Source organism: Bufo bufo, chromosome 4 (assembly GCF_905171765.1).
Source record: "Bufo bufo chromosome 4, aBufBuf1.1, whole genome shotgun sequence".
NCBI classification, from domain to species: Eukaryota; Metazoa; Chordata; class Amphibia; order Anura; family Bufonidae; genus Bufo; species Bufo bufo.
The window spans coordinates 608,473,198-608,498,537 of NC_053392.1; the positions used below are offsets into that span (position 1 = coordinate 608,473,198).

The 25,340-nt window shown below is 46.0% G+C and overlaps 1 protein-coding gene across 1 annotated transcript; it reads right to left on the minus strand.

The window, feature by feature from the left end:
* Positions 1–1,924: 1,924 nt before the first annotated feature.
* LOC120999359 (ankyrin repeat domain-containing protein 9-like) lies at positions 1,925–2,752 on the minus strand. The gene has a single exon (XM_040430227.1). It carries the CDS (start codon positions 2,750–2,752, stop codon positions 1,925–1,927), a length of 828 nt encoding a protein of 275 aa, XP_040286161.1.
* Positions 2,753–25,340: the final 22,588 nt, after the last annotated feature.

The following is a 25,340-nucleotide window of genomic DNA, read 5'->3' on the forward strand; positions in this document are numbered from 1 at the left end:
TTCTGATTGTCCAGATTGCCTCCTTTACTGACTGGATTCATTTTTCCATAACATTATACACTGCTCATTTCCGGGGGTTACGACCACCCTGCAATCCATCAGCGGTGGTCGTGCTTGCACACTATAAAAAAAAGCACTGGCCTTTCTGGTGGCTGGGACCGTGGGACTGCACATAGGCCAGCACTTTCTCCTATAGTGCGCAAGCACGACCACCAATGCTTGATGGAAGGGTGGTGGTAAACCATGGAAACGAGCAGTGTATAATGGGATGGAAAAATGAATGCAACTAGCAAAGGAAGCAATATGGAGAATCACAATACATTAGTAAGTGCCTTGTATTAACTTCTTCTAAGTAATAAATGCTATTTGCTGAAGTGAGAGGACCCCTTTAAGAGCCCTTTACACAGGCCGACATCGAATGGATCATCGCTAACCAGCGTTACTAGTAAAACTCGTTAGCAATGCTCTGGCGGTGTCAATGTGCCGCCGATTACCCCATGAACGAGCAAAACACTTTTTCATCGGGTATTTGTATGTTTTGTGAAGCACAAGAATCCTTGTTTCCTGACAGAAGGTTGGGGAAGAGCGATGGCACTAGCGATCACTCCTCCCCATACTCTGGAGGAGCTGGAGGACATCGCTGTCTCCTCCGCTAGCGATCTGCGTTCAATCCCGACAATCTGCTAAATCGTCTTCCCGTTTAAAGGGACCATTAAGAACAGCCTTGGAGCATCTAGGGGTTTTCAGAGATTTTCTTATCGATGGCCTATCAGCTGATTGAAGAGACCACAGTGCTCCAATGAGTACTCCAGACTCTTTGTAGGCCTATGACATCACGTTCATCAGTCAAGTGGCCTATGGGCAGCAATACCAAGCATGGCCACTATACAATGTATGGCGCTGTGCTTGGTAAGCTGCGAGGAGCGCAGTGCTCACTGGAGTGCCGCAGCCTTTAAAACGGAAGGGTGACCAGAGTAGGACCCCACCAATCTGATATTGATGGATGGATCATCAGTATCAAACACTCTGGAAAAAAAAAACCTTTAAGGCTAGTTGCTAGTGTCAGGCAGGCTTTTGCGGCAGGGAACAGCTTGCCGGACCTCTGCGAACTTCGGGGGTTTGTAACGCTCTGTCTAGCTCCATTCAGTACAATGGCGACCAGTGGAGATCCGGCCGCATTCCGGCAAATATGCCGACAGTCGGCTGGAAGAAAACCGCTGCACGGACTAGCCTAACCTATAAGAATGTTTTTGGCACGTAGGAAAAAAAGCGGAGAACCCACAGGAAGCCCACCAAACAAGCGAAGAATATACAAACTCCATGTTATTTTTTACTCCTGGTAGGATTTGAACCCAAGACCCCGGCACAGCTGGGTAACAGTACTAACTGACCTCAATGGGTAATTTCATAAAACTGAAAAATCTTAATCCATTGTCAAATACAAACATAGGATACACTGATAAACTGTAACACGCTGCAGTCTGAAGGACGGTACAATTAGTATTACACCCAGACTTTGTAGTAGCATAAAAGACAGTACCATACATTACACACAGCACTAGCATTCAAAGGGCATGTTCACATGGGTCACAGGAAATGGGACATGGGACTTCAGCAGACTTGACCTCTAGATTTCTCCTGCAGATGTGCAGTTTGCGTGGCCACAGATTATGCTAGGAGTTTCATTCAGTGGGGATAAGAAGACATACAAGGGTACGATGTCTTAGGGATGCAAAGTCCACAAGCACACATGGAAATTCACAACACTTCTCAAAATAGAGTCTAATTGGCAATGACCTTTTATGCTATTGTAGATGCTGAGTCTCTCTCCTTTGAAATGAAGGAAACCACCAAGAGAAAACCTTTCGCCGTATAGAAATAGACACCTGAGATGTTTAATGTTTTGAATATGTCCTAATGTCCCCTAATATCCAAGGGTGAACCTGTTCTTCATGCTTTGAGGGATGGGAAGTTGTTGAATAGATATCTGAAATTCTGATGGCGGTAATTGCTGAAGAACCTTCTTCATGGACATCAAACCTAAAGGAGCTAGCCTTATCCCCAACAAGAAATCGTAAATGTCATCTCCCAGTAACGTCCGCCAGTATTCCCTATTCTCCTGCAAAGTTCTGCTCATTTGTAATCTTCCGGGCAGTGTGAAGAGCAGGAGGTAATCTAAACACTGGATCTTCGGGTTCATGTTGTCCTTTGAGCTCCAAAGATGGGTCAATATGACATCCATCGGCGTCCGTCCCAGGTCATCAGCTCTGGATGCAGCACCGTGGCATAGCAAAGTTAAGACAAGATCTGATCTGAGAAGTTCACAGGCCAGATGAAGAGGAGTCTTCCCTTCCATCGGATAGAAGAAAATCTCTAAGTTTATGTAGGATTGGAGAACAGGATCTTTTTGACACGTCTCAATAATCATGGATAGGATTTTCTGGCGGTTGTAGGTGATGGCCAAACCCAGATGAAATGCATAACGTGGACACTGGTCACGTTTAAATCCTGGAACTTTGATGGAATCCTTAGGGAAGTGCGACAAAAGGTATCGAGCATACTGGATATTGTTGTGAATCACAGCATAGAAAAGGCCACTGGAGGGTGAGTATCTCCGGTCTTCAGGGTCAACTTCCCAGTCAAAATAGACTTGAGCTCTCAGGCTCTCCAGCTTCCACACAGGCTCATGGTTCTTGATAGCCAAATGAAAAATGTTCGATGGTTGGATGTAGTCCAACTGGATGTCCTTCATCTTCCTTTCAGGTCAGAGGGATAGGAAGGATGAGGAATCAGGACACAATAATATGGACAAAGAATCCGGTCTCCTCAATCTGGACAAGGAATCAGGTCATACAAATCTGGATGTGGAATCAGGTCACTCCAGTCAGAATAAGGAACCAGGTCGCCGCAATCCAGATGAGGAACCAGATCACACCAATCTGAATGAGGAATCAGGTCATTCCAATCAAAATGAGGAATCAGGTTGCAGCAATTTGGACGAAGAACCATATCACACCTGTATTCTCCAGCTTGGTCCTGTGTCCACAAAGCGCCAGGGTGAATAATGGTATGTAATGCTCAGCACAGTGTGTAAGGACAATTTATGCAATGTCACCTCCCCCTCTCCCTGTATTGTCTGCTGATGTAAGGACCAATAACCTGGGCAGGGCACAGCTGCTCGACTACAGCAAACACAAGCCAATGGCTAATGTGCACCTTGCATTTTACCCACTTAACAACCAGGCACTTATTAATTGTTTACGGTAGTCAGACAATTTTTTATGAAATGTACTTTAATTTTGTAGCTTTTACTGTATATGTGTTTGTTTGTTTTTTTAACCCTTTTTTGATGCAGGGCAGATCGTGCAGTCTGATCTGGCTATTAAGGAGAAGAGAGAGATATAGAAGAGTACATACTGTATATAGAAAGAAGGGCAAATATATACTGTATGCATAGGATAGATGTTAATGTCTAGAAATACACTCACCTAAAGAATTATTAGGAACACCATACTAATACGGTGTTGGACCCCCTTTTGCCTTCAGAACTGCCTTAATTCTACGTGGCATTGATTCAACAAGGTGCTCATAGCATTCTTTAGAAATGTTGGCCCATATTGATAGGATAGCATCTTGCAGTTGATGGAGATTTGAGGGATGCACATCCGGGGCACGAAGCTCCCGTTCCACCACATCCCAGAGATGCTCTATTGGGTTGAGATCTGGTGACTGTGGGGGCCATTTTAGTACAGTGAACTCATTGTCATGTTCAAGAAACCAATGTGAAATGATTCGAGCTTTGTGACATGGTGCATTATCCTGCTGGAAGTAGCCATCAGAGGATGGATACATGTTCTCATTCTGTTTACGCCAAATTCGGACTCTACCATTTGAATGTCTCAACAGAAATCGAGACTCATCAGACCAGGCAACATTTTTCCTGTCTTCAACAGTCCAATTTTGGTGAGCTCGTGCAAATTGTAGCCTCTTTTTCCTATTTGTAGTGGAGATGAGTGGTACCCGGTGGGGTCTTCTGCTGTTGTAGCCCATCCACCTCAAGGTTGTGCGTGTTGTGGCTTCACAAATGCTTTGCTGCATACCTCGGTTGTAACGAGTGGTTATTTCAGTCAACGTTGCTCTTCTATCAGCTTGAATCAGTCGGCCCATTCTCCTCTGACCTCTAGCATCCACAAGGCATTTTTGCCCACAGGACTGCCGCATACTGGATGTTTTTCCCTTTTCACACCATTCTTTGTAAACCCTAGAAATGGTTGTGCGTGAAAATCCCAGTAACTGAGCAGATTGTGAAATACTCAGACCGGCCCGTCTGGCACCAACAACCATGCCACGCTCAAAATTGCTTAAAGGGTTTCTATCACTTGGTATGACATAATTAGCTGTCAGACACTAGCGATCCGCTAGTGTCTGCTCTGGCCAACCATCCTACTATAATCACTTGTGGGGCAGCGGTTTTGCTAAAAAACTAACTTTTATAAATATGCTAATGAGCCTCTAGGTGCTATGTGGGCGTCATTAGCACCTAGAGGCTCCGTCTACCTTCATACACAGCCGCCGCCCAGCGCGTCCCTCCAGCCCGCCCATGTCCTCCTCCGTGTGACGCAGCGGCCGAATTCTCGCGCATGCGCAGTGCGCGGCTGTATTCGGCGCATTTGAGATGTGAGCTCGGAGCGGTCAGACATTCAATGCGCATGCGCCGAATACATCCGCGCATGCGCATTGAATGTCTGACCGCTCCGAGCTCAGACATCTCAAATGCGCCGAATACAGCCGCGCACTGCGCATGCGCGAGAATTCGGCCGCTGCGTCACACGGAGGAGGACATGGGCGGGCTGGAGGGACGCGCTGGGCGGCGGCGGTGTATGAAGGTAGACGGAGCCTCTAGGTGCTAATGACGCCCACATAGCACCTAGAGGCTCATTAGCATATTTATAAAAGTTAGTTTTTTAGCAAAACCGCTGCCCCACAAGTGATTATAGTAGGATGGTTGGCCAGAGCAGACACTAGCGGATCGCTAGTGTCTGACAGCTAATTATGTCATACCAAGTGATAGAAACCCTTTAAATCACCTTTCTTTCCCATTCTGACATTCAGTTTGGAGTTCAGGAGATTGTCTTGACCAGGACCACCCCCCTAAATGCATTGAAGCAACTGCCATGTGATTGGTTGACTAGATAATTGCATTAATGAGAAATAGAACAGGTGTTTCTAATAATTCTTTAGGTGAGCGTATATAGGAGCTAGCAGGGAGGGAAAAAGAATTAACCCTGGCCATCTTCACAGTGAGCGATGCTAAGGGACATTTCAGGGCAAGTCTTCTCATATAAATGTACAAGTTGTCTAAATAAAGTGTATATGAAACATCTCCCCCATCACTAACCCTACACATTAGGAAAAAAAATGGCAGTTACAGTTTAAGGTTCTGGTCCCCTTAGTGTCATGGCTTCTTCTTGAAGAACCCTAATAATATCTGACAGTTTTTTTTTTTGCATGGCTAGTGGCGTAGACCGCCAAAAACTATGTAAACCTAACAGGGCAAGGAGGAAGAGGCATGATGCAGAGCAGAAGTTTTCACCGAGGTCGGGGAATGCAGAAGAAATAACTGCGTTAACCCCTTAGTGACCACCCATACGCCTTTTTATGGCGGTCACTAAGGGGTCTTAGGCTGGGTCGCCGTTTTTTCATGGCAGCCCAGTCTAAGCGCTGCAGGGGTTCCCCCTGCAGCAGTGAGCCGGGGCTCAGCTCGAACATGCAGGAGTGCCGATTCGGGCTGTTTAACGATTTACATGCCGCAGGCAATGCCACCCGCCACATGTAAAGTGGTGATAGAGGGGGCGGACTCCCTCTGTCTCCCTTCAGCACCCCGCAAATGCGATTGCGGGGTGACGATGTGTGTAATGGCCGGATGGGGTCTAATAAAGGCCTCAAGTCAGCCTTGAGTAGTTTCCAACAGGCTGTGACTCTCTGGCGCAGCCTGCTGGTCAATGTCAGTATAGCACTGACATTAAAATGCATAGCACTATAGTAATAGTGTATTGTATTTTAAAAGCAATCAAAATGTTGTGGGACTATTAAGTGGTAAAAAAAAAGTAAAAAAAACAAACACATTATTTAAATAAAAAAAGACAGGAAAAAATATGCTTTTTTTCTATTAAAAATGCGCTTTTAATGAAAAAAATTGCAAAAAAAATGAATCCACCCCATATGTTTGGTATAGCCGCATGTGTAACGACCTGCATTACATAAATATCATATAAATTATACCCTGCGGTGAACGCCATAAGAAAAGATTAAAAAATTAAGACAGAATTGCTCATTTATTCTTAGTTACCACTGAAAAAAGTTAATAACAAGGGATTAAGAAGCGTAATTTATTCCAAAATGACACCAATAAAAACTATAATTTCCCCTGCAAAAATCAAGCCCCCATTACAACTCCACAGAAAGAAAAAGTTATGGGTCTTGGGAAGTGGAGATGCAAAAAAGATTTTCTTCCTTTTAAAAAAAGGGGTTTTATTGCACAAAAGTAGTAAAACATTAACAAAAACTATACGTATTTGATATGCAGAGAATAAAGATATTATGTTATTTGTACAGAAAAATGAACGTCGTAAAATTTACAACGTAAAAACTCCCTCCCAGAAAGAGTTAATAAAAGTTAATCAGAAAGTTATGTATACCCCAAAATAGCACCATTAAAAACTACAACTTGTCCCGCAAAAATCAAGCCGTCATGTGTGGAGCAAGTTGTGTGTCCATAGGAGTGCAGAAGAAGCACAAACCGGATTTACTTATTACATATAATTACATGATACATATTATTATCAGGGAGCAGGAAAAACCAGTGGGATTTGTTCTCACCCAGGAGTTTAGGACGGAATCTCTTGCATCTATGCACTTGTTTATCTTTCTGATTTCAGCTGAAGGCCCCTGTGTTGGTCCTATGTTCCTATGTGCCCGCATTGCTGAGAAAAATTAAGTTTTACTATATGCAAATGAGCCTCTAAGAGCAACGGGGGCGTTGCCGTTACACCTAGAGGCTCCACTCTCTCTGCAACTGCTGCGACCTCTGCACTTTGACTTTAGGAGAGGTCAGGACCAGGCAGGTGTGATGATGCTTTCACTGCCTGGTTCTGTCAATCTAAGTGCAGAGGGCGAGGCAGTTGTAGAGAGAGCAGAGCGTCTAGGTGTAATGGTAACGCCCCCGTTGCTCCTAGCATATAGTAAAACGTTGTTTTATTTCAGCAATGCAGGCACATATGAATATGGGACGAACACAGATGTCATCAGGGCCGGGACAACGGGCAGGAGAGGGTAGGCACCCACCTATGACTCTGCAAGAGGTCGCGTGATCATGTCATAGCGTAAGACCCAGCATAGGAGTCATTTGGAAGAGCATTATATATATACTTACACTACAGGGGGACATGGAGGAGCATTATCTACTGGCACTACAGGGGGGCATTATATATATACTTACACTACAGGGGGACATGGAGAAGCATTATATACTGGCACTACAGGGGGGCATTATATATATACTTACACTACAGGGGGACATGGAGAAGCATTATATACTGGCACTACAGGGGGGCATTATATATATACTTACACTACAGGGGGACATGGAGAAGCATTATATACTGGCACTACAGGGGGGCATTTTATATATATATATATATATATATATATATATACTTACACTACAGGGGGACATGGAGGAGCATTATCTACTGGCACTACAGGGGGGCATTATATATATACTTACACTACAGGGGGACATGGAGAAGCATTATATACTGGCACTACAGGGGGGCATTATATATATACTTACACTACAGGGGGACATGGAGAAGCATTATATACTGGCACTACAGGGGGGCATTTTATATATATATATATATATATATATATATATACTATCACTACAGAGGGGCATGGAGGAGCATTATTTACTGGCACTACAGTTGGAGTATCACATATATAATGGCAGTATAGGGGGGAGAAGCATTATATATTGGCACTACAGAGGGCATTATATATATACTTACACTACAGGGGGACATGGAGAAGCATTATCTACTGGCACTACAGGGGGGCATTATATATATATATATACTATCACTACAGAGGGGCATTATCTACTGGCACTACAGTTGGAGTATCACATATATAATGGCAGTATAGGGGGGGGAAGCATTATATATTGGCACTACAGAGGGCATTATAATACAGGGAGCACTATAGGGGAGTTATAACTGCAGGTGGGAATGAGAACTACAGGGAGCACTGCAGGAGGAGCTTTATGAACACTGGGGGCACTATAGTTATATTATTACTAATGGGAGTACTGTAACCATCCTCCATCTGCCATGTGCCGTACAGTAATACTGGTGTCTAGTGTTGAGCACGAATATTCGAATTGCGAATTTTAATTGTGAATATCGCCACTTCGAGAATTCGCAAATATTTAGAATATAGTGCTATATATTCGTATTCACGAATATGCTAATTGTGAATTTATCAACAATTTATCGAGAATTTTTTGCTAATATCGGCACTTAGCAACATCCCTAGCAACCAATAGGAAAGTTGCCTACCCCTTAGTGTTGATCGTAAATATTCTAATCGCAAATTTTTAGCGCGAATATATTGCATTGCCGATTTTTGCAATCAAGTAAATAATGGAGATCACGAATTCTCGATTTTGCTAATTTATGGCCAATATTCAGCCAAAAATTCGCTAAATATCGCAAATTTTAATATTGCTTATGCCTCTCATCACTACTGGTGTCTGCTTATGTGGCGGAGGGGGCTTCACACGCCTGATCAAAGATGTCTGCGTGTAATGGTCTGGACCAAATGGAGAAAAAAAGGAAAGTGAACAACTCAAATCCGAGGAGACGTCACCTATAAGTCACTAGATCTGCCATTTACTGCTTCTTTTCAAATGTGTTTTCATATTTTTATTAGGAAGTAATGTCACTTTAAATTGATTTAGGGGCCGTGCAATTTACCTGCTGTTACCGAAATACCTCGCCCTTACCTTCAGCTGCCAAGCCCACATACAGCACATCAGCCATTTTTATAGGTAAAAAGGCTGGATCTCCTACGAAACTGTCAGCATAATGGGATCAGACCCTCAGGTTGAAGTCTCACAGTGGGACAAAAGTAAAAAGTTGAAACAAGTAAAAAAAACTTTCACAATAAATAAATAAAGTTTCAAGTAAAAAACAAAAACAAAAACAAAAACGCCCCTTTCCCCTAATAAAGACATTTAAAGTTTGTAAAAAATAGAAAAAAAAGAAAAACAGATATATTAGGTATCACCACGTCCGTAACAACCAGCTCTATAAAAATATCACATAATCCACCCGTCAGGTTAATGCCGTAAAAATAAATAAATAAAAACATTTTTTGTCAACTTACAAAAAGTCATGCTTATCCCAAAATAGTATAATTCAAACCGTCACATTATCCCGCAAAAAATGAGCCCCTACATAAGACAATCACCCAAAAAATAAAATAAAACAAATATCTCTTTCAGAAAATGGAGACACAAAAACATATTTTTTTCCAAAAATGCTTTTATTGTGTAAAATTGAAATAAATTTTGAAAAGTAGACATGTTGGGTATCGCCACGTCCATAATGACCTGATCACATGACCTACCCCCTCAAATGGAAGCCGTAAAAAAAATGAAAATGAAAGCCATTTTTTTGTCACGTTACATCACAAAAAGTGTAATACCAAGCAATCAAAAAGTCCAATGTACCCCAAAATAGTATCAATCAAACCGTCACCTCATCCCGCGAAAAAATAGACCCTACATAAGACAGTCGCCCAAAAAAATAAATAAAAAATATGGCTTTCAGGAAATGAAGACACAAAAACATTTTTTTCCAAAAATTCTTTTATTGTGTAAAACTGAAATAAATGTAAAAAAATTGACATTTTCAGCATCGCCGCATCCGTAACGAACTGCTCTATAAAAATATCACATAACCTACTGAATGGAGTAAAAAGATAAAAATAAAAACTGTAGCAAAAAAGCCATTTTTTTGTCACCTTATATCACAAAAAGTGTAATACCAATCGATCAAAAAGTCTGTATATGCTGTGTTCTGGATGAACCACTCTCAGACTCCCCTTCAGATGAAGAGGGCTCCGTTTCCACCTCAAGTGCCTTACTCTGTTTCTGACTATAATCAAAGATATGTCCCCCCTTAAAGTCGGTGGTGTCCCTGACGTACTGAAAGTGTTAACGCTCTTTTATTTGAGTAGTAAATCTCTCGATCGTTTGTTGGAGTATCTGCTCCTTACGTGAAAACTCTGGATTGTTCGCAAACTCCCTCAATCTGGTCCCTCAGAGTTATGGTGTTTCTATCATAAACCGTACGTTCCTCTTCTAATAAAAGGGACATCAAATGCAAGGAGGAGTCAATAAGCTCCTTTCCCCATTCTTTAAGAAATTCCGGGAAACGTATTCGGGCCACCGGTACAAGTGGGATCCTGAGGCCACTTGGGGCACGTGATTCCACTGGTAGCTGTGCATCTGAAAGAACTAATTTGGCTTCGTTATCCCAACTCCACCTGACAGAAATCCTGCCATCCCTGAACAAATAAATGCTTTTGAACAACTAACTTTTGTGAAATATATTGGCTCAAATTTAACACTGTCATGAAGTACAATGTGTCATGAGAAAACAATCTCAGAATGGCTTGGAGAAGTAAAAGTGTTCCAAAATTATAACTACATAAAATGATACATGTCAGCGTTGCAAAAAATGGCCTGGCGCAGAAGGGAGAAAACTGGCCTGGGGTAGAAGGGGTTAAAACAACTGAGAAAAAGCTCCTTCCTCATAATAGCCTTCATTTCCATACACACAGGCACCGGGAGTGCGGCACATTCAATTTCAAATGAAAACATGAACAAAATATAAATTTCTAGACTGAAAATAAGGAATAATAGGCTGTTCAAAAAAATAGCAGTGTTTGCATTTTCAGTTAAAAACTTAAATATTTACACAATAAATTGAAATTTGTTTCCAGTTTTAGGCCTCCGTAACGCTTCCGTGGGGTTCCGTGCCTCCGTTCCGCACAGCACCTTCCAGATTGCAGACCCATTCAAGTGAATGCACAAACAGCCGGTGCCCGTATATTGCAGACCCAATACAGGCACTGGCCAACAATGGCCAAAAGTATCATGGCTTGCAGAGGGTGCTAGCAATGTCCAGAAGACTGTCCTCGCATGTCAACCATTTGTATGTGGAGCGTCTGCACAAGAAGTGTAAAGCGATGGGAGAGATTTATAGTTTAGTTTGCATCAGACAACTGCATGTGCACGTCTTTAAGTGCGACATTTGCAAAAATTGTTGCAAGTGGAGGTTTTTACGCCGTCCCCACCGCTTTTCAAAAAGGGGACGTGACATGGGACACACCTCCTACTGCCACTACAACTACCCCTACACAGAGGTATATCTCCTACTCATCAGATTCAAAGCTGTACTGCTACTCCTGATACTACTACACTACTACTACCCCTACATAGCCATATATCTCCTGTCCACAAGGTTCCATACTGTACTGCTACTCCTGATACTACTACACTACTACTACCCCTACTTAGCCATATATCTCCTGTCCACAAGGTTCCATACTGTACTGCTACTCCTGATACTACTACACTACTACTATCCCTACACAGCCGTATGTCCATCATTCTCCATACTGTACTGCAGCTGCCACACCTCCTACTGCCACTATTACTACCCCTACACAGCTGCACATCTCCTGCCCATCAGGTTCCATACTGTACTGCTACTCCTGATACTACTGCCCCTACTACTACCCCTACACAGCGGTATATCTCCTACTCATCAGATTCCAAACTGTACTACTACTCCTGATACTACTACACTACTACTACCCCTACATAGCCATATATCTCCTGTCCACAAGGTTCCATACTGTACTGCTACTGTCACGGCTGAGGATGGGGGAAATCCTCAGCCGTGCGGTGAAGGGAGATGTCCAGTCGCTACTCGCCAGGAACACAGAATCAGGGAGCAGGTCACCTCCTGTTGCGTCCCTAACGCTGACCCTGTCTCCTACCTGCATGGGCCGACCTTGATGGTAGGAGGACCCATGCGCAGGAACCTCGGATCCCTGACTTACCCTCCGACCGGTCCCTGGGCTAAGGAGCAGGGTAAGACAACCCACTCCTCCAAGGCACGGAGGAGCAGGAGTCTCACTGGCCAAGCAGCATGAAGAAGGGGGTACATAAACAGGACTATGGATAAGACAGATGAACCAAACAGTTCCACACAAACCTGTCTCAGCCTTGCTGACTGGAACCTGTGCTAAGGAAAAGGCTGTCCACACAGACAAAGGTAAACAGCACACACATGGAGACACACAGGGACCAGGACATCCATAGCTGCACAAAACACAAGACATCAACAACACATCACAGTATTAAAACTTATGACCGGAAGGGTGGCCCTTACAAGAAGATGGAAATCACAGGAGGCTGCAACAGCAAAGCATGACTGAAGCAACCTACTGAGCCATGCCAAAGTGAGAGGCTTTAAAGGCCTAAGAGGCCACACCCAACGGTCAGACACACCCAGTGACATCACACACACTGGGAAGGGAGTTAACCCTTCCAGCACCACAGGAAAGGGAAAACACCAACTTAAAGGAACAGTGTCCAACACAACAAACACACTGTGGTTGTTGCCGCAGGCAACGACATGGATGGAAACATTGTGTCCTGGGAGTCAGCCCAAGGCCAGGACACTGCCACCACATGTACACACTACAACCAAACGTTGCCACGGGCAACCACAGTGAAGGGAAGATGTAAGTGCACACCACACATAAGACAGAGTTCACACAGACATACATATCACACGAAACCGCATGCATAACATAGCAAGCTGCCACGTACATACTGTTGCCAGCGGCAACCACAGGTGAGGCAAATACCACAGCCCTCACCTGTGATTGACAACCAAACTAAACCGCTGACAACAGCATGCGGTTCAGGAGTCACGGTCATAAGCATGGCCGTGACAGCTACTCCTGATATTACTACACTACTACTACCCCTACACAGCCGTATGTACATTATTCTCCATACTGTACTGCAGCTGCCACACCTCCTACTGCCACTACTACTACCCCTACACAGCGGTATATCTCCTACTCATCAGATTCCAAACTGTACTGCTACTCCTGATACTACTACACTACTACTACCCCTACATAGCTATATATCTCCTGTCCACAAGGTTCCATACTGTACTGCTACCCCTGATACTACTACACTACTACTATCCCTACACAGCCGTATGTCCATCATTCTCCATACTGTACTGCAGCTGCCACACCTCCTACTGCCACTATTACTACCCCTACACAGCGGTATATCTCCTGCCCATCAGGTTCCGTACTGTACTGCTACTCCTGATACTGTTACACTACTACTACCCCTACATAGCTATATATCTCCTGTCCACAAGGTTCCATACTGTACTGCTACCCCTGATACTACTACACTACTACTATCCCTACACAGCCGTATGTCCATCATTCTCCATACTGTACTGCAGCTGCCACACCTTCTACTGCCACTATTACTACCCCTACACAGCTGCACATCTCCTGCCCATCAGGTTCCGTACTGTACTGCTACTCCTGATACTGTTACACTACTACTATCCCTACACAGTCATATGTCCATCATTCTCCATACTGTACTGCAGCGTCCACACCTCCTACTGCCACTATTACTACCCCTACACAGCTGCAAATCTTCTGCCCATCAGGTTCCATACTATACTGCTACACCTGATACTACTACACTACTACTATCCCTACACAGCGGTATATCTCCTATCCACAAGGTTTCATATTGTACTGCTACTCCTGATACTACTACACTATTACTAGTGTAATAGTGTAAAATAAATACATGGGGAGAACATACAAACATTGATCAGATATAAAGTCCAGGACCTCAAATTTGCAAGTGCTAATCACTCAGCCTCCAGAATAAGCAGTGTTTACCGGATTATAATACAAGCTTGAGTCCCATTGCTTACTGTATATTGACCACTAGATGGCTATATTTGCTTATTTTTAAGGGCAATATTCACACTGCATTTCTAGACCCCACAAAATAAGGACTTGGCAAGGGTCAGAAGGGGAAGTGGACAGCAGCCCCTCCAACACATATATCTTTATTTACACCAGTTTTCTGGCACAAATTAAGCCAGAAATCTTGGCGCACTAAGTGATGGAGGAACCTGATCAAATATTGGCTGCATCCTCAGGCACTTCAGGGGATATGAAGATTGGCGCAGAAAACACCGGTCTTGATAAATGTCCCCCTACGTGTTGTTTTGAGGTCAGGCAGTGGCAGCTCATCAGAGACATGTGGTATGTACTCAGGCCCTTCAAAGAGACCACCAAATATGTCAGTAGGGAAAACTGATGTATCAACCATGTCATCGCCCTGATAGTCATACTAGAGCATACGCTCACATGCAACAAATGATGGCAGAAGAATAACAGCTTTCACATGTGCAGTGACCAGGATGCGGATATGATTGTCTATAGTTTGTTCGTGTCGCCAATTGCAGCGTGTGCAGGGTATTGTCACAGGGCCCTCCAAGATGTAATAACTCACGCCCCAGGTTAGGAATGCCAGAGTGGTGTAATGTCTCTGTATGGTGGTGATAATCGTGTCAACGGTTTCTCCTACCTGGGTATGGTTGGACTCCTGGATCCTGGCTCACTTGCAATAAATTGAGTGTAGAGCTAGTAGGAGTAATAGAGGGATTTTGCAGCAGAAATTGAGATCCAGACCTTTGGTGAAGTTCAAACTTGTCTTTACTGATTGTAACTTTCATCCAAGCAAGATACAGCTTTAGTCTTAGGTCCCAGCAGGTATTGGCAATGTGTGGCAGGAATATATCTTCTGCTCTATCAACCTGGAGCTTGCAGGAAAAGACATCTGCTTTGTTAGCTCTATACTGTTGCAGGAATTTGGCTTCTGCATTCTCTATCTTCTGCTGTATGGGGACTGACTAGCTGAGGAGGAATATGGCTTCTCCTAGGATCTCTGGATTTTACTCACAGTTATCTTCTCAGGGTATGGTTTCTTCCTGGAACTGGAGTTGTCTGTAACTTTCTGCTTTGTGTCATCCAGCTGAGCTGCAAAGCTCAGACCAGGAATTTGATCAAATCTCAGCACGAGACTTGGTCCTTGCTGTCTTCCCTATGCAGGGAGAGCTAGAACTGGCTCTAACTGTTTTTTTTCCTCCCTTGCTGCAGGAAGTGGGAAACTCCACCTCTCTTAAGCAGGGAGGCAGAACAGAACAGGATCGTTCCACTGTGAATGGCCAAAACATTAAAACTATCCCTACCAATGATGCTGCCACCTGCTGGTCAACCTGGAACATAACAAGGAAAAATTACCTTTAACATGGTTTTATGCCCATTTGTGAATGACATAATTAAAATCACATCAAATGACAATAGAATGGCTCCTGAAGGGCAGTAGCGGGGAAAAAGAGTTTAGTAACACAACTCTGGGGTGTTACACATGTTGTTTACCTGACCCCATTGACTTTTGGGGAGGCAGATTGGAACAGTGCCTGGAACTGGCCCACTTTACTATCAGTAGTGTTGAGCAAATCGGGTTTGTCTTGCTGTATCCCATCCCAATTCCTATGAAAACTTTGTTAACAGTGTAGCCTCCGTAATACCATAAAATGTATGGGCTTCGCAGAGGTCTTTGTAAACTTGTGGCAAACATCATCAGACTTGCTTCCTCTCGCGTCCATGACGTGACATGAAGTTTTCAAAGGAATCGGTCAACACTAGCTATCAGAATTCTGTCACAGAGGGTAGTCAGCGTGGCAGGTGGCATTGTCACACCGAAGTGTACAAAACCTTACTTTAGTGAAAAGGAATGAGGCATGGATCCGTCAGGATATTCACACACCTTCCGTGTGTTGATGCCAATGAATAGATCTGCCATTTATGACCGTGGAGTTTTATCACTGGTTCCATCATGCCACTCACCATGTCTACCTGCTTACCATCATTCTCCATACTGTACGGCAGTGTCCACACCTCCTACTGCCACTACTACTACCCCTACACAGCGGTATGTCTCCTGCTCATCAGATGACAAACTGTACAGCTACCCCTGATACTACTACACTACTACTACCCCTACACAGCGGTATGTCTCCTGCTCATCAGATTACAAACTGTACTGCTACTCCTGATACTACTACACTACTACTACCCCTACACAGCGGTATGTCTCCTGCTCATCAGATTACAAACTGTACTGCTACTCCTGATACTACTACACTACTACTACCCCTACACAGCGGTATGTCTCCTGCTCATCAGATTACAAACTGTACAGCTACCCCTGATACTACTACACTACTACTACCCCTACACAGCCGTATGTCCATCATTCTCCATACTGTACGGCCGTGTCCACACCTCCTACTGCCACTACTACTACCCCTACACAGCGGTATGTCTCCTGCTCATCAGATTCCAAACTGTACTGCTACTCCTGATATTACTACATTACTACTACCCCTACACAGCGGAATGTCTCCTGCTCATCAGATTCCAAACTGTACTGCTACTCCTGATACTACTACACTACTACTTCCCATACACAGCGGTATGTCTCCTGCTCATCAGATTCCAAACTGTACTGCTACTCCTGATAATACTACACTACTACTACCCCTACACAGCGGTATGTCTCCTGCTCATCAGATTCCGAACTGTACTGCTACTCCTGATATTACTACATTACTACTACCCCTACACAGCGGAATGTCTCCTGCTCATCAGATTCCAAACTGTACTGCTACTCCTGATACTACTACACTACTACTACCCCTACACAGCCATATATCTCCCTTCCACAAGGTTCCATACTGTACTGCTACCCCTGATACTACTACACTACTACTACCCCTACACAGCGGTATGTCTCCTGCTCATCAGATTCCAAACTGTACAGCTACCCCTGATACTACTACACTACTACTACCCCTACACAGCGGTATGTCTCCTGCTCATCAGATTCCAAACTGTACTGCTACTCCTGATACTACTACACTACTACTACCCCTACACAGCGGTATGTCTCCTGCTCATCAGATTCCAAACTGTACTGCTACTCCTGATACTACTACACTACTATTACCCCTACACAGCGGTATGTCTCCTGCTCATCAGATTCCGAACTGTACTGCTACTCCTGATACTACTACATTACTACTACCCCTACACAGTGGTATGTCTCCTGCTCATCAGATTTCAAACTGTACAGCTACCCCTGATACTACTACACTACTACTACCCCTACATAGCCATATATCTCCTGTCCACAAGGTTCCATACTGTACTGCTACCCCTGATACTACTACACTACTACTATCCCTACACAGCCGTATGTCCATCATTCTCCATACTGTACTGCAGTGTCCACACCTCCTACTGCCACTATTACTACCCCTACACAGCTGCACATCTCCTGTCCATCAGGTTATATACTGTACTGCTACTCCTGATACTGTTACACTACTACTACACCTACACAGCTGCACATCACCTGCCCATCAGGTTCTATACTGTATTTATTTATACCAGAATCGAATTTTCCAACAGGTTTGTTAGAATCTGACCCAAAACAAATTATAATAAATTCTCTCATCTCAACTTGACAATAAACTTAAAGGGGTTCAGCTCTGAACCTGGACACCACCCGATCTGCTCTCATTCACCACGAATGATTGGAACACCAATGATCCCCCTCGCCATGGTTAAATTGCACAGGGCAAGGGAATTTTCTTGAGAACTGGTGATGTACCGAGCTCTCCATAGGTAAGCTAGGCGGAGGCTTTTAACTGTGTCAGCTGCTGCCAATGCCAATACGATTATGAGTTGCATCACAAGGGGCATAGATAAACTTGATGAGAACATAGTCCTGTCATTTTACACATCACTAGTCAGACCACACAGGGAGGACTGTGTACAGGACTGGGCATCTGTGTATAAGTAGTGATGAGCGGCAGGGGCAATATTCGAATTTGCGATATTTCGAGAATATTTGGGCTAATATTCGTCATATATTCACGAATTCAAGAATTTGTGATCTTGTCATTATTCTCTTGATTGCGAAAATCGGCAATCGGAAAATTCGCCATACAAAGTTATTGCAGCCTTCTCATTGGCCCACAAGCAAGAAGCAGTGAGGGATCATGGGTATTGATGAAAAAAAAAAAATAGAATATTCACAATTACGAAGATATAGCACAATATTCTAGATATTCGCAAATTCTCAAAGTGCCGATATTCGTGATAAAAATTCGCGATTAGAATATTCGTGATCAAAACAATGTATAAGGCGCTGGAGCAGCTACAAGGAGGCAGCTGAAGCAGTAAATGGAATGGGCGGACTAAAAAACCCAGAAAGATTATCAAAATTAGGGTTACTTTACAAAAAAGACGTCTGAGGGGAGATCTTATAAAACGTATAACTATATCAGAGGTCAGTACAGAGTTCTCTCCGATCATAAGGGGAGTCCTCTACGTCTAGAGGAAAGGTTTCTATCCTGACATCAAGGGTGCACCACCAATGAGGCCAGGGGAGGCGATCGCCTCAGCAGCACCAGGTAGGGGCAAGAGGTGGGCAGCGGAAGGGCCACATATTGTGGCAAAGGGGTTAGGTCAAGAAATTGGCATAAGGGGGGGTTCCATTTTTGCCTCAGGCAGCAGAAAGGCTAGGTGCACCCCTGCCTGACATAGACAGGATTCTTTACTGTAAGAGCAGTGATATTATAGAGCTCTCTGTAGAGGAGGTGGTGACGGTGAACCACTAAAACAAGAGTGGCTTGCATGTCTGGAGTGTAATAATATTACAGCTCTACACTCTCTAACTCCCTTGGGTCAGTGCTAAAGAAGAATGTTATAATTAGAGTTGAGAGGACACCTGGATGTTCGGGTTCGGTCGAACTTCACAAAAAAGTTAGAGTTTGGGAACCGAACTTGACCCCTAACCCCATTGAAGTCAATGGGGACCCGAACTTTTGAGCACTAAAATGGCTCTAAAAAAGTAATGGAAAGGGCTAGAGAGCTGCAAATATTGTTCCATATGGAGTAGGGGGTTAAGGAGGTGGTGGATGTGGTGGTGAAGGTGGAAGCGGCGGTGGAAGAGGAGGAGGTAGCCTACACAGTTTTTTGGTTTTAATTTTTTATATATTTTTTTGTTTAAATTAGGGTACACCCCAAAACATTGGGAAATATAACCTGTGATAACCCCCTCCAGTCGTGCTAAACACACGTTCAGACAATACACTGGCTGCAAGGCAGGCCAGCACCTCCAAGGCGTAAAGGGCAAGCTCAGGCCATGTGCCCAATTTGGAGACCCAGAAGTTGAAGGGGGCAGACCTGTCATTCAGTACGTGTAGGCGTGTGCACACATACTGCTCCACCATGTTGGTGAAATGCTGCCTCCTGCTAAGACGTGTCATATCAGCTGGTGGTGCTGGTTGTTGTGGCGTGCTGACAAAGCTTTTCCACATTTCGGTCATGCTAACCCTCCCTTCTGAGGTGCTTGTGGTGCCCCAGCTGCGTTGGCGACCTCTTCCTCCTCCTCTGCCTTCGTCTTGTGCTTCCACTGTGCCCCCGCTGTCAGGTGGTAATGCCACCAGCAGCGCGTCTACCAGCGTGCGCTTGTACTCGCGCATCTTACGATCACGCTCCAGTGACGGAATTAAGGACGGTACGTTGTCCTTGTAACGGGGATCCAGCAGCGTGGCCACCCAGTAATCAGCACAAGTTAGAATGTGGGCTACTCGGTGGTCGTTGCGCAGATACTGCAGCATGTAATCGCTCATGTGTGCCAGGCTGCCCAGAGGCAACGAAAAGCCTTCCTCTGTGGGAGGTGTATCGTCTGTGTCCTCTGTATCCCCCCAGACACGCACTAGTGATGGCCATGAGCTGGTCTGGGTGCCACCCTGCTGTGAACATGGTTCCTCCTCCTGCATCTCCTCATCCTCCACCTCCTCATCCTCCAGAACTGTGCCCTGGCTGGACAATTGTGTACCTGGCGTTTGTGGGTGCAGGAACCCACCCTCGGAGCCACTTGTGAATGACTGGCCTGAAACCCTACGAAATGATCCCTCTTCCTCCTCCTCCTCCTCCTGTGCCACATCCTCTTCCATCATCGCCTGAAGCGGTTTTTTTTTAAGGAGGCATAGAAGTGGGATAGTAACGCTGAGAACGGCGTTATTGGCACTGGCCATGTTGGTGGAGTACTCGAAACAGCGCAACAAGGAACACAGGTCTCGCATGGAGGCCCAGTCATTGGTGGTGAAGTGGTGCTGTTCCGCCGAGCGACTCACCCGTGCATGCTGCATCTGAAACTCCACTATGGCCTGCTGCTGCTCGCACAGTCTGTCCAGCATGTGCAAGGTGGAGTTCCACCTGGTGGGCACGTCGCATATGAGGCGGTGAGCAGGAAGGCCGAAGTTACGCTGCAGCGCTGACAGGCGAGCAGCGGCAGGATGTGAACGCCGGAAGCGCGAACAGACGGCCCGCACTTTATGCAGCAGCTCTGACATGTTGGGGTAATTTTTCAGGAACCTCTGCACCACCAAATTCAGCACATGCCCCAGGCAAGGGATGTGCGTCAAACCGGCTAGGTCCAGAGCTGCTATGAGATTTCGCCCATTATCGCACACCACCAGGCCGGGCTTGAGGCTGACTGGCACAAACCACTCATTTGTCTGTTGTTCTATACCCCGCCACAACTCCTGTGCGGTGTGGGGCCTGTCCCCCAAACATATGAGTTTTAAAACTGCCTGCTGTCGTTTACCCCTGGCTGTGCTGAAGTTGGTGGTGAAGGTGTTACGCTGACCGGATGAGGAGCCGGTAGAGGACGAGGAAGCGGAATAGGAGGAGGAAGCAACAGGAGGCAAACTGAAGCGCCCTGCAATCCTCGGTGGTGGAAGGACATGCGCCAAACTGCTATCCGCCTCAGGCCCAGCCGCCTCTGCATTTACCCAGTGTGCTGTTATGGAGATATAACGCCCCTGACCGTGCTTACTGGTCCACGTAATCGTAGTCAGGTGCACCTTGCCACAGATGGCGTTGCGCAGTGCACACCTGATTTTGTCCCCTACTTGGTTGTGCAGGGAAGGGATGGCTCGCCTTGAAAAGTAGTGGCGGCTGGGCACGACGTACTGTGGGACAGCCACCGCCATAAGGCCTTTAAAACTATCCGTCTCCACCAGACGGAATGACAGCATTTTAAAGGCAAGTAATTTAGAAATGCTGGCATTCAGGGCTAGGGATCGTGGGTGGGTAGGGGGGGTACTTCCTCTTCCTCTCCAGCATTTGGGATATGGAGAGCTGAACGCTTCCGTGTGACATTGTGGAGATGCTTGGTGACCCAGATGGTGGCATTGCTGGCAGATCCTCTGTTTGTGGGGTGGCAGGTGGCACTGTCACTCCAGAGGTGGATAAAGAGGCCGAGACTGCAGCAGAAGAGGAAGCAGGAGGAGCCAGAGACCTTTCTTGATTTTGAGGTGTCTACTCCACTGCAGCTCGTGCTTTGCACTTAAATGCCTGGTCATGCAGGTTGTGCTCAGGTTGAGAACGTTTATGCCTCGCTTCAGGCTCTGATTGCACAGCGTGCAAACCACTCGTGTCTTGTCGTCAGCACATTGTGTGAAGAACTGCCACGCCAGGGAACTCCTTGGAGCTGGCTTTGGTGTGCTCGGTCCCTTGCTGCGGTGGGCAGTAGGAGGCGTACTGTCTAGAGGACGGCCGCTCCGCTTTTGCACCCTGCTCCCTCTTCTGCTGTGCTGGTCGCTCTGTGCAACCACCGCCTCTTCCTCCGAACTACACAGGTCACTTGTATGACCTTGATTTCATGTGGGGTCGAGGATCTCATCGTCCTCTACATCATCTTCCACCCAGTCTTCACCCCTGCCTTCCTTGTCGGTCTGCACACTGCAGAAAGCCCCAGCAATTGGCACCTGTGTTTCGTCATCATCCGAAACGTGCTGCGGTGGTCCTCCCATGTACTCATCTTGAAAGATAAGTGGTTGGGCATCGGTGCACTCAATCTCTTCCACTTCTGGGGCAGGGCTAGGTGGATGGCCCTGGGAAACACTGCTAACAGAGTCATCAAAAAGCAGAAGAGACTGCTGCATGTGCAGCGTACTCAAGTTGTGTGTAATAGAGTTTCTGGGTGTAGTAGTGCAATGACACTAACCTGAGACGGTCGACTCTCTGCATAGGCAGGTGATGGTAAGAAATTGTTCGTGACGCCAGTGCCAATTAAACGGTGGCACGCCGTTTGCGGATAGCAGGAATAAATTGAGGAACACGTGGTATTAAAACAGAACTCCAACTTTAGTAGTTTTCATGCAGAGACAATATTGGAATCGCAGTTCCTTGGCATACAGTCGATTTTGCAATACGGTTGATGCAGGCAATACAGATTTAGCAAGGTGATTACAGAGTGTTGACCACAGGACTTGCAGTACAGGAGCTTGCACTCTATTTCTGTCTGATCCTGGAATATAGCAATTCTTCACCAAGGCCCAATAACCTAGTTCTGGCTTTATATCCTTGGCTATAGCTTTAGAAAGTACCGCCTCTGTTATTTTTAGTACCTCTTGCTTCTCTGCAGTTTGCCTCTGTCTCTCTCTGCTTCCTCAGGCTCTTTATCTAAGATATTCCTGTTTCTGCATATGGGAATTCATTAGGGAACCTTCTCCTGGACAGCAGGCTTCAGGCCTGGACTTGTCTCTGACATTGTCTAATCTCCAACTGTAGATTACAGACACTAGACTCCGTCTCTCTTTCCCTTCCCTGACTGGGCCTTATATAGACTAGGGCTCCCTAGCTCCCTCTAGTGACTAGAAGTTGGAATGACACCCCTAGCAGGCCTGTACATGCAAGTTTCACAGTAACAGGGAAATACATAACATTACATTACATGACATTTTATAAAACTGACATATATCAACTTCCCCATAATTAGGAGGGACGACAGCACACCAAGTGACACTTTGGTAGTGACGGGTATTACAGTCCCCGTACACTACATACCCCACTGCTTTAAGCTGAGTATGACCTCGTACTCCATCATGGGTCGCCCAACTGGAATCTCTACCTGAAACAGAAAAAAGAGACATGCAGGCATACATACATGTAATTCATCTGCATTTACATTCATATCAGGTCCAATTGGCAAAGATGAAGGGTAGTGACAAGGGGCGTCGTTCTCTTCTCTTCAGGATAGTGAATGGAACGGGGGCGCTGACCTGGCACAGCGTAACATTATGACCAGGATAGTCCATGACAATGAATAAGTCCATGATAGAACAGCAAAATAGATAAAACAGTATAAAAGTTCTTGGAGGCTCAAAGAACAAACATGAGTCCGTACCCAGGCTATTTTTCTATTAAATCACAGAGGCTCTCATGCGGTGGAGTCCATCTCTGGGCACATTTCCTTTAAAAGAGCAAAAATCTCAGAGGCTCAGGTTCTTTTGAGTCTGTCTCCGGGCACGGTTCCTTAGTATGAAGTTGCACAATAAAAGGACAGCAAAGACAAGTGCTGTAAGACCCCTGATCAACCTGAAAAGGGGGTGAAGGGTAAAAGGTGCAACTAAAGGAACAGGCACAACTTGGCGTGGGGTAGCAAAAGCAGGCAGGAGGTCCTGGAAACAAACGTGGCCTTGCTGACTTTGTGATTTCAGTGGTCAACACCTACCACTGAGCCGTGGACAAACTGGCAGCCGCAACAAAGGACCAGGAAACATAGGACTCCTGTCCTGGAAGGGTTAACATCAAACTTCTGCAGTGAAATAAATCAAAGGCCTAGCAGGCTGATTCACAGTGGCATATCATAACCACTTGGCTCTGCTGGCAAGTACGGCCTGTAGTAGTCCTCTACAGGAGGATGGGCCCACATAACTGTATTGGGGGGCAGCTGTAGGGTGAAGGGGCCCCTAATAGGTATTGGCCCCATGGGCCTAGGGGTAAACCCTTGGGTGGACCGTACTGGTCCCGGCATAAGGATTGTGGGATGGAATGGCGTGGTTACCGCCGCCTCAAGCGGTCCGGTGGGCTCGGCGCGGCTATTCACAGCAACCGAGGGTCTCCTTTGGGGCACTGACGGAGCGGTGGCAGCAGAAGGTGGTCTACGGGTGGTGACAGGCACCCTTACCTCGTCCTTCTTTGGCGGCGTCTGGATCCTAGCGGTCGCGATCTTGCGCAGCTCCCGCAACTTCTCCTCCAGCCGGACAATCTGCTCACTGATGCTCTCTGTGTCGGAGTCGCTGTCATCTGCTGGCGCCGCCGGCGCAGGTACAGTCACCGATGGCGCGGACTCGGCCTCTGCAGGTTCTGGCGATGCGTCTGGTCTCCGACCCCTCCGGATGTTCTCCAAGGTAGCATGAAGTCCTTTCAAGTTTTCCATATCTTGTATGGTCTTCTCCCGACGAGGCAGCTCGGGGGAAGGATAGGGGCTCACCCATTTCTCCAACACGGTTGGCTGCCAGAAGACGTTAGGCCCAATGAAGGAGCTCCGCTCCTGAAAGGCGTGATGGGCCGGCTCTGGAGAGCGTTCAGGTTCCCGCTCGCAACCAGAGTAGTCTTCTCCTTCTTCTGCCTCCCAGTCCTCAGGTGCTCGTTTGGGACGGGTCACGGCAGTGGCATAAGGGCCTCGCAGGCTCTCGGCAGGGGTGTACTCCACTTCCTCTCCCTCACGGAGGCTGTGCTGATAAGAAGGGAGGTAGTCTCTTTTGACAGACCTTCGATTCACATAGAGGTCTCTGCCAGTTAGATAGTCCTGGATGAACCCGTAGCCACGGGTTTTGTCGAATGACAGCACCACTCCCTTTCTCCTTTCCAGGCGGGGTTGGGTGTTAGCATGCTTTTCATGGATTGTTTTAGTCAATTCTTCATAAACGATTTTGGTCTTCGTATTCCGCTTTATAGCGGCCTCCCGGATCTCCGCCATAAGTGATGACCACTTGAACGAGGGCTGAAAAAAGTCTCTCCACGAGCCATAGTAGGGCTCTGGTTCTTTCTCCCTTGGGCGGCAGGCGGGTGTCTCTGGTCCCGGAGAGTAGGCCGGTGGAGCCTCCTCTGGCTCTACACCAACATCAGGCACTTGCGGTATTTTAGGCGTAGACATTGCAGCACAATGATGCTCACTTTCCAACATGCTCGATCCTTCTGAGGAG